Source organism: Lynx canadensis, chromosome D1 (genome assembly GCF_007474595.2).
Source record: "Lynx canadensis isolate LIC74 chromosome D1, mLynCan4.pri.v2, whole genome shotgun sequence".
Classification (NCBI taxonomy): domain Eukaryota; kingdom Metazoa; phylum Chordata; class Mammalia; order Carnivora; family Felidae; genus Lynx; species Lynx canadensis.
In genome coordinates, this window is record NC_044312.2 from 109052755 (window position 1) to 109062308 (window position 9554).

Below are 9554 nucleotides of genomic sequence, written 5' to 3' on the forward strand. Positions count from 1 at the left end.
TCCTCGCAGAACAGGATGTCAAAGCATAGACCTTTACCTAGCACCTCCCTTCCCCAACAGATGCGAACTCTCCCTCAACCACCCAAGAGATGAAATCCAAACCTCTCGGTCCAGCGTCCTTCATGTTTTTTATAGCCTGGCCCCATCCAACTTTTCCAACATTGTATCTTTTACCCGGCTCACCTTCCAACGCTGGCTGGACCCTTTGCAGGACTGACCCTCCTCTGATCAAAGACCTGAAGCTGATTGCCCCTATGGCCTCTGTGAAGCTCTTCCTGAAACTACTCCATCCCCACAGCCACTGGGCCCTGCTGAGCTCTCACTGTGCTGGGACACCACCCCTATTAGCTGCTTGCTTTCATCCACGGGCATTTCATTCCAAGGACATCCTCGGACTGCAGGCTTCTAGATGACAGTGTAACTATTCATCCAACTCTGTATTGCTAATGTCCAGCCTGACATGACCAGCAAAGAGTGTGCTGTTTGCTGAAAGAAGGGGAATCTCTGGCCAGCTTGGCAACAAATTTATTAGTTCAGAATAGAAAGAGCAAGAGTCCAACTGCTTTGATTTCTTCAGTAAAAACTGAGCCTCTTGATTGGAGAGCTGCCAGCCTGCCCTCCCCCCTACTCTCCAAACAACTAGCCCTACTATTAAGGCACTTGAGGAAAGGGAGAACAGAGAGGTCTCAGACCGAACCACCCAGGATCCCGGACAGGGCCAGTGTTGTCCCACCAGTTCCCTTACAGCCACAGCTGAGCAAGGAGAGCTGGCAGAGACCTCTGCAGGGCCAGAAGGCCAGGCCCTCAAATGCTGGTGTTAGTTCAAGGACAACGTGCCAGCACCACAGAGGGGCTGGTAACAGGCATTATTTTGGCACAAGATGTGAATCCATCATGTGAAGACACTTGGTGATAAGGCTTTGTGGCCTCAAAGGCCATAGCTCCAGCCTGTCCCTCTCTCTAGGAGAGTATTAGAAGCTGGAAGGTAGGGATGGGGGCCCCCAGAATTCCCTGTAAAGAGAAGGGAGCGGAACATCAGGATAGGGGAAGAGTTTGGGTCCTCCCTGCTCCCCGCTTTCCAGAGAAGTTAATGCTTCTGCTTAAGCACCTCCAAAAAGAGAGAGAGATAGACACTGCCAGTAAAAGAATAAAATGCACCCCCCGGAAGACATCACCCAAAGAAGTTGGGGGCAGTTGGAGCACACCCCCCTCCCCGAATCCATAAGTGCTTGCTTTGGGAGGGCTTCAATCCCCTGCAACCCAGTACCCCAGGCAGGGTAAGTGTCACCCCCTTAGGAGCTGATCTGACTCAGAAGGGCTGAGAAGTCCATGTCGGCAATGGAAGAGAAGTCTTCATCTCCTGAGAGGAGGCCGTTGGGAAGCCCAGAGGCCCCCAGGGGAGCGGGAGCTGGGTCAGGGGGCCTCTGGGATCCCGTCACCAGGCGAGTTATTGCCTCAGGGTATTCCATCAGCATGGGCTCAGCTGGGTGGGGGGCCACAGATACACCCTGGTTCAGCAGCTGCTGAAACTCAGAGTTGTCGACGGATGCCAGGTCTGTGAACACTGCTGGGTCGGCGCTGTTGCCAAGCAGGGCCCCCAGGTCTTCATCAGCGTCAAACTGCAGGTGCAGCAGGGCCTCCGTCAGCGTCCCTTCCCCAGCCTGGGTGGTCTTGGGAGCAGGCGGGACCACAGCCTGAGCAAGGCCTGGGGCTAAGATTGGGGCAGGGGCCGGGGCTGGGGCCGGGGCAGGGGCGGGGACAGGGGCAGGGGCCGGGACAGAGGCAGGGGCCGGGGCCAGGATTGGGGCAGGGGCTGGTGCCAAGGCAGGGGTCTGGCTTGGGATCTGCCCGGAAGGGAAGACCATGGGGGAGAACTCCTCGAAGTTGATGGTGCTGAGGGATGGCGTAAAGGGATAGGGCTGGGGAGCTGGGAGAGAGAGACAGAGTCGGGTCAGACAAGGCTGCAGAGACCCACCCTGTCACCTGTGCCCCAGCCCCTGTCAGTAGTGCTTAGGATCAGTCCCTAGGAGGAGGTCCCTCCCTAGAAGGTCATGGCTAGCACCCTCACTCCTTCTTCCTCAGTCTGACCTGTTCGGTTCCATCCCCACGTCCTCCTGTGGAGCCCTCCAGCCCGCAAAGCTCTCCCAGCCTTTTAGAGGAAGGGATGCTGTCAGAGATCAGCTGGTAAAACCCAAGCCACAGACCATGAGCCCAGTGAGCGCCCGGCGAGTCAAAGCCTGAAGCAGGGCACTTGGTCGCTCTTTTGTGAGCTACATACCAGCATGCACGTTCTGCTGGAGGAGCTTTTGCTTCCCTAATTCAACTGAGAGCTGAGGGCGAAGACTGCATGTTTGAACGGTCTCCTGCGGCATCCAGTGTGGGGTTTAGCTGACATAGTGGTTCTCAGACCACAACGTGCATTAATTCGTGAGCTGGTTCCGGGGCCACGCTTCCAGAGCCTCTGGATTGCACAGGTCAGTGATGGGGCCGGGGAATGTGCATCTTCACTACCCCCCCCCAAATGACTCTGATGTGGGTAACTAGACCTTAAGCCCCGTGAGCCCCACAGACAGTAAGCTTCAGACACCCGCTGGTAAAGCTGACCCCCTCCAGCCCAGAGCCACAGGCTGAATAGAGTTGAGCCCACAGTTCTGGTGGGGCAACAGGAAATCCTTACCTGGCTTGGGGACGGCAGCTGAGCTTCGGGAAGGCACAGCAATGCGCCGGGGTGGAGGCCGGGGGTCGGTGGGTCCTGTGGGGCAAGGCTGGGTCAGTTCCTAGCCCCCAGGGTCTCCCCTCCCCTATCCACCACCTTCTAATTCTCTGCACTGCCCCTCTCACCATTGAAAGGACTCTTTTTCATGATGCTCTTGAAGGTCTCATATGTCCTTTTGCGTTTCTCCTCAATCCGGTGACGATCATCTAGAAAAGTAATGGGGAGAAGTGGGTCTTGCTCTTCTCAGCTGGATCCCCAGAGCCTTCAAAGGACCCGCAGGAGGAAGATGACGAGACCACCTTTCCGTAAGACCCTTTCTCCAAACATTGCCTGCCAATGAGAAGGGCCTCATGACACTGACACGCAATTCTGAGAGTCCCACAGCGTTCTGAGAAGGCCTTGGTCACTGAATCTGACCACCCCCCTCAAAGGCCACGTGGGTGCCTCCAAGTAGGGGTCATGCTCTGAGGGGACAGGAGCCCTCGTGAAGCCGTCTCCAGCTTTTTCTCTTACCTGCATTGCCCACGTCCTAGCTCACCTCTGGCCTTGATCCAGGCCTGGCCATGATCTTTGCACTCAGGGGCAGCATAATAGGCTTGCTAAAGACCAACAAGGACTTGTATTCTTATCTCTGATGGTTTGCTAGTTCAGTCTGGAGCCTCCAGGACTGCCTTTCTAAGTACTGGAGCACATGGATAACTCCAAAGTACTCAACACCATCAGTCCAAAGCCAGCCTCATCATCTCACCTCAAAAACCTGGTTCTTCCTTCTCCAGTGGCCCCTCACCACCTGTCTGCCCTGTCACCCCAACTAGAAACCTTGGAATCATCCTCAGCATCTTCCTTTCTCTCACTCTCCACCATCTACTAACACGACACACGTTTACCAACACCCACCATGTGCAGGCTCCATTGTAGCCACTGGGGGTATGGCTGTAAGCAGACAAAGGCTCCTGCTCCCCCCGAAGTGGACATCCTCATGACAGGGGGACAGGGACACAACCACATACAAGTGACAGGCGCTCTAAGGAAGAGACACAGGCTGATGTAACAGAACCGGAAGTGAGGTTGGGGAGTCGAGCTTAGAGGTGGCCATGGAAACACCAGTGTGGGCCCATCATGTGGAGATCCGAGCACTGCAAGCAGAGGCAACAGCTGGAGCACAGGTCCCGAGGAGGGACTCAGCTTAGTGTGTGTCGGACAGAAGGGCTTGGGGGCGGAGGGCACCCAAGGGAGACAGCGGTGGAGGAGACTGTCTTCCTCTGCCATTGGCTCTGCAAGGTTCACACCACGTCTTCTCCTGGACCGGACTACGGCATCTTCCACAAGAGCCTCCCTGCCTGGAGTCTCTCCCTCTCGGATCCTCTATACATTCCTGCCAGAGTGAGCTTCCAGATCCACGCGTGTCCCTTCCTTCTTAAACCTTTGGTGGCTCCCCACTGTCTTTAGGATGAAATCTTGGATGAATGCCTTGAGTCTGACACTCGAGGCCCTCCTGCCAGCACCTGTTCAGCGCCCGCCGACAGCTCCCACAAGGCTGCCCCCAAATGCGATGGGCACCCTCCAACGCCCTTGCGCCTCCAGGTGTCTGTCCACCTACCTGGAGAATGTGCTTCTGGGGCCTTCTCCACCTTAAAACACTCCTGCCCCATGCAGCCATCTCCAGCTCTTTGCACGCACCTCCCTCTGTTTCACAGGTCTTTCTGTCACTTAAGAATCTTTGTGTTTGTCTTTCTCATGAGACTGAGCTTCTGGAGAGCAGGGAACACATCTCATTCGTCTTTGTGTTCACAATACCTGGCACGGGCCCTGACACCACGTGGGTGTCAATAACTATTTGTGGAATGAACCGATGGCTATTTCGGGGGTTGCTTTCCAAACTCTATCAGACTGCTCCTGGGACAGAAAACACTCTCAGGCTCGACGACGGGCTTTGGATCGAAGATCATTCTGGCTGTTCCTAATGTGGTCAGATGCCCGAAAGCCTTGACCAGATCATGGCTACGTGGGAGTGACGAGACACATCGCCTGGCAATAGGACCCTAGAGCCAGATGGCCTGAGTTTAAATACTAACTCTGCCACTCACTATCTATGTGACCTCAGGCAACTTAGATGCCACCTTCTACCTCAAAAAGCTCACGAGGGAACAAAATCAGGTAATTCACTGATACGCTTGGAATAGGAGCAAACATGGAAGGACTCAGCCAATCTCAGGGATCCTTACTACTAACTGAGGCAAGAAAGAGAATCTGATTCCTGTATAAATCCCTGCCCTGACTCCAGTTCTTGACCCACTACTACAGCCCCAGACGTCTAGCCCTAGCCTCACGTCTGCTGGCTGGAGACGACAGTCCTGCTGCTTCCCTCCCCAGCTGTGTACCTGTGTCTGGCAAGTACTGAAATTCCATGGGCTCGCTGAGCTCCCGATCTGAAGGCCGCCGCAGCTGCATGGAGACACGCACGGGGGCCTGCAGGCTGGGGTCGGCATAGGGAGGTGTCCGGAACACAATGGCCACTTGTCGGTGTACGTCAGCTTGAGAAAAGGAGCCTCGGGCCTCCCAGCCTGGTCCCGTGAAATACACTTCAATGTCCTCTGCGGGAGATGGGGAGCAATGTGGGTCACCATGCTCGACTCATACGGCTCGCTGCCCGCCCCCCCACAATCGCTGAGACTTGTTTCCCAAGATACATCACTCTGCTGCCCCCGAGGCATTAGGGGGAGTGTTTAAAGCCAGTCTCCTGACACTCACCGTCTCCGCTCAGCATTGCCCCTCACCTCCTGTTCCAGAGTCCAGCCCTCTTCCTGGTGTGTACCTTTCTGCACCTTGTCACACAGCAGGAAGATCTCATCCCCCCCGAGGCAGCTCCCAGAGTTTCGGTTCACTCGGCAGATCTTGAGCTCCGCGGTGTTGGGGGCACCTGAGGGCGTGGGAATAAAGAGGGAAGCCCTGAACCGTCGCAGGTCTCCGGGACTGGCCTGCAGGGGATGCAACATCCCTGTCCATCCCAGAGTCAAGGCTGTTCAGAGCTTGCGGACCACACCTCCGCAGCCAAGGCTGCACCGTCCCCAGGACCCCTCAGCCCAACGTATTCAGCAACTGTTTATCTACTATGTGCCCAGCACTGTTCCACGCACGGAAAACACGACAAAACTTAATCATCTCTGCCCTCGTGGAGCTTATAGTCTGGGGGAACCAACCTGGTCACATACCCTCTTTTTCCATCAGACCCAAGCACCCTTCAAGACCCAGTTTGCTTGGTAACAGACCCTTCCCTCCTGACCTCCACTTCATCCTGGTTTTCTGTCCTTGGGGCTCCAGGGCCCTTTTATTCCCATTCATCCTGCTGATTACTTGATTAAAGGCTGCAACTGATCAACATTGGCCCAAATCATCTGTGAACTTCCTATGAGATTTCATCATTGAATTACTACTCTGGTAACATCTTCTTGTTCCTGGGAGTTCATTTCCCGGAGTCGTTAGTACCGTTCCGGGCACACTATCCTCCCATCATGTAGTGGAAATGCCTGTCTCGCATCGACTCCCTGCCAGCCTAGAAGCGACACCTCACAGGCAGCTCCGGGTCTCCTTTGCCCTGTCCCCCCAGGCAGCACAGAGCTGGACACAGAAGAGGTGACAAATCCACAAGATGCCTGGACCAAGCGAGAGCTCCTCTCGCAGGCCATACCCAGCCAACCCCCTTCCTCCTCACAGGCCCATCCCCTTCTCCCTTCCACGGCTACCCCGGCCACTCACGGTTGTCAAAGATGGGATGCGAGAGGACAGGTGGCAAGCGGAGGGGCCTGCCTGCCGGGTCCCGCACTGTCACCTGGAAGCAGAGCCGCACCGCATTCAGGTCGTAGTCCCCACGCTGTTCTTCTATGGGAACTGCCACAAAAGCACATGGTCAGGAGACTGGGAGGCATGGCAGGGAATGAGGGGGGCAGGGAGCTCTGGGCCAGGAGGGTTAGTTGAGGGTGTGTCAAACAGTAGGAGTCCTAAAGCAGGAGAGAGACAAGGTTCTAGACCCATCACTGACCTGTATGACCCTCATGGGACCCTGGATGTCATGTCCCCTCACCGGCTCCCAGTTTCCCCAATGGTAAAATGGGAGTGTGTACTGAATGGGCAGCAAGATTCCGTCTGCACTATGACTGTTGGCCAATGAGGGAGAGGTGCAGGGAAGGTGGCTTCAGAGGGGCGACAGAGGGTGGGGGTGCTTCAAGCAGGCCCAGGCTTTCGCCCCCTCACCTTGGAAGGGATTGTTGTTGGTCTGGATACGTTGACTGATGGCCTGCTCCAGGTCCCGCTTCTTTACACACTGGATCCCCAGGTTCTGGAAGCTGAGTCCCCCACCAGGCATCAGTCCCAGGGTCTCTGCCCAGGCTGCCCCCCTCCCCCCACTCACGAGATCACCTCTGTGCTTTACCCCCTCGAATGGCTTCCTCCTGTGCTGCAAAGAAACTCCACTCCTTACTTTGGCTGAAAAGCACCTGTGCCCTGCGACCCGGCCCTGGCCACGGTCCCTGCTGGCTCCCTGCCCTCAGCCACAGTGGCTTCTTGTCTGTTCTCCAAACACGCCAAACTCACCCCCACTTTGAGGCCTTTGCATGTGTCCACTCTGCTTGGAATGTTCTTTCCATGCTTCTTTGCTCTTTCTCACTATTCAAGCCTTAAGTGAGAGGCCTTTCCTGACCTCCTGGCTCTCCTACCTCCCTCCCCTCCACCAGTAGATTATTCTTCCAACCTAACACTGTTTTATTTTCATCTGTGAAGTTATCTCAGGTATTGAGGTGACTGGGGATCCAGCCCTAGCCCACAGAGCTCTTATCTACTTGACAGTGGAGATGCACAAACATCTTGGAGATGTAACTCCAAGACCAAGGGAATCTGCTTGCAGAGCTGGGAGTGAGGAATTCGGTCTCTTGTCCAGACGGTAACAGCTACACAACTGCCTTGCCTCTTGTCCCCCAACCCCAACCCCACCCCCACACCCTGCTGGTCAGGAGCTCACCTGTGGATGCAGCGGTCTGGGCAGAGCTCAGCCTCATAGAAGCCATCCCGGCAGTCTTTTCCCACCAGCTCATGGGGGTGAGGCCGATGAGGGGGGTCCTTGGTGACCAATGAGATGCGAACTGTCCCTGGCCCGGTGTAGCCATTGATCTGTTCAAAGTACAGAGAACATCTAGAAACTCAGGAATTCCAGACCCAACTCCCAGACACTGCACCGGGGCCCGGAAGCAAGCCTACCACAGTTCCTTCCCGCAAACCCTCTCTGTGCCCCCCACCCCACCGCTAACAGCCATGCTGACCTTGATGGTGGGGTGGGTCTTGGTGGTATCCGTGCTCCTCTCGCCGGGGATACTGCCCGCGGAGCGACCCTCGCACTTGTAGCGGAAGCGCATGCCCCGCTGCTTGGGCTGCTCGATGATCTCCACATAAGGGCCAGAGGCCTGGGCCGGCTCTGCGGCGGGGACACGGACCAGCCCCGGTCAGCCGGCTGCCCTCCTTGCCCCTAACCCTGGGGAGCTCCTCCCCAGTCACTGGGAAAGGCTGGTCCACTTACCAGTCGGGAAGATGAGGGGAAACAGGTCTGAAAGGGGAGGGAGACGAGGGTCAGCACAAGCCCACTTCCCATCCTTACCAGGGAGGGCCTGCTTCCCCACGGAGAGGAGATGGAGCCAGGCTCCCTCCCTCCGAAGGAGACTTTGTCAAGGCCTGTTCCCTGGGACCTGCGGGTGAAACTAAGGAGAAGGGGTAAAGAAGGCAGAAGCACCTGCTTCGCGAGGGAACCCTGGGTATAGCGTCCTCTCTTTACGGAGGGAAATGGAGTCGGGGCCTTTCCTACTTCCATAAGGAAAACTAAGGGAGGGCACTTCCCACACCTCATCCTGAGAGGAAACGGAGTCAGACACAGTCTCTCCCCTGACCAGGAAACCAAGTCGGAACTGCCCCCACGGCCCCGGGGTGAAACTGAGTCAAAGCTCACAGCCACCCCTCCACCCTCCCCCGCCAGGGGATACTGAGTCAAGTCTCCGCCACCTAAAGGGGAAACTGAGTCAGACCCCTCCATGCCCGCCCCGCCCCGCGCCACCATCCGGCCGGCCGCTCCCTGCGCAGCGCCCGTCGGCGCAGGAAGGGGCGGAAGGCGGCGCGGGGGGCTCCCGTCGCCGTCCCGGAGACCCCGACGCGGCCACCCCGCGGGGTCAGAGGGTGCCCTCACCGTCCATGGCCAGGGTCCCGGGGGCGGGGCCGGGGTCGCAGCTGGGGCCGCAGCGCGCGCTACAGCCAAGCCATTCGCCAGAGGCGGAAATGCGCCGCGCGCGCCCGCCGCCGCGTCACTGCCGGGAATCCGGCCGCGCCTGCGCGCTGCGCCGCTCAGCCGCCGTCGCCGCCGCCGCGGCCGCCGCCACCCGCGCGGGGCCAGGCGCGCGCCGCGCTCAAGTCTGAGAGGCCGCGCGCGCCGCCGCCGCCGCCGCCGCCGCCGCTGGAGTCTGGGAACCAGAGCGCGCCGCTCCGGGGACCAAGAGGCTGCTCGTCCCGACGCCACTCTCGAGGCTGGCGGGGCTGCTGGGCTGCCTCCCGGGTCCAGGCCCCGCCTGGAGGGCGGGCCCAGCGATTACTCACAATGTTTTTAGGGGATTTCGGGGCCCCCTCCCGCTGATCGGAGGAGTTGGGTGATGTCACCCGGGCCGGGTCTGGAGCCCAGCCAGGGCTGCTGGGCTGCGGCTGCCCGCCCTGCGCGGGGAAAGGCCCGGGCCTGCTTCGCCCGCAAAGGCCAGGTGGCTGATCTCCGCAAAGTTTCCTAATCGCCAAAGGTGCCTCTTGGTGGTGTCGC

General features: G+C 57.9%; 1 protein-coding gene across 1 annotated transcript; it reads right to left on the reverse strand.

Moving 5' to 3' along the window:
- Window positions 1-508: 508 nt before the first annotated feature.
- Window positions 509-9041, reverse strand: RELA (RELA proto-oncogene, NF-kB subunit). The gene is made up of 11 exons (XM_030332139.1): window positions 8940-9041; window positions 8283-8309; window positions 8029-8180; window positions 7731-7879; window positions 6968-7059; window positions 6473-6604; window positions 5532-5636; window positions 5098-5310; window positions 2842-2922; window positions 2678-2752; window positions 509-1927 (listed from the first exon to the last, which is right to left on the reverse strand). The coding sequence occupies exons 1-11, from the start codon at window positions 8944-8946 to the stop codon at window positions 1293-1295; spliced, it is 1668 nt and encodes a 555-aa protein (XP_030187999.1). The 5' UTR covers window positions 8947-9041; the 3' UTR covers window positions 509-1292.
- Window positions 9042-9554: the final 513 nt, after the last annotated feature.

Coding starts and splice junctions, on each gene's coding strand:
- RELA (XM_030332139.1), bottom strand. Junction 7,060..7,730: donor CCAGACCGCTGCATCCACAG/GTGAGCTCCTGA, acceptor TGGGGGACTCAG/CTTCCAGAACCTGGGGATCC. Junction 5,311..5,531: donor GTGTGACAAGGTGCAGAAAG/GTACACACCAGG, acceptor CATCTCCCGCAG/AGGACATTGAAGTGTATTTC.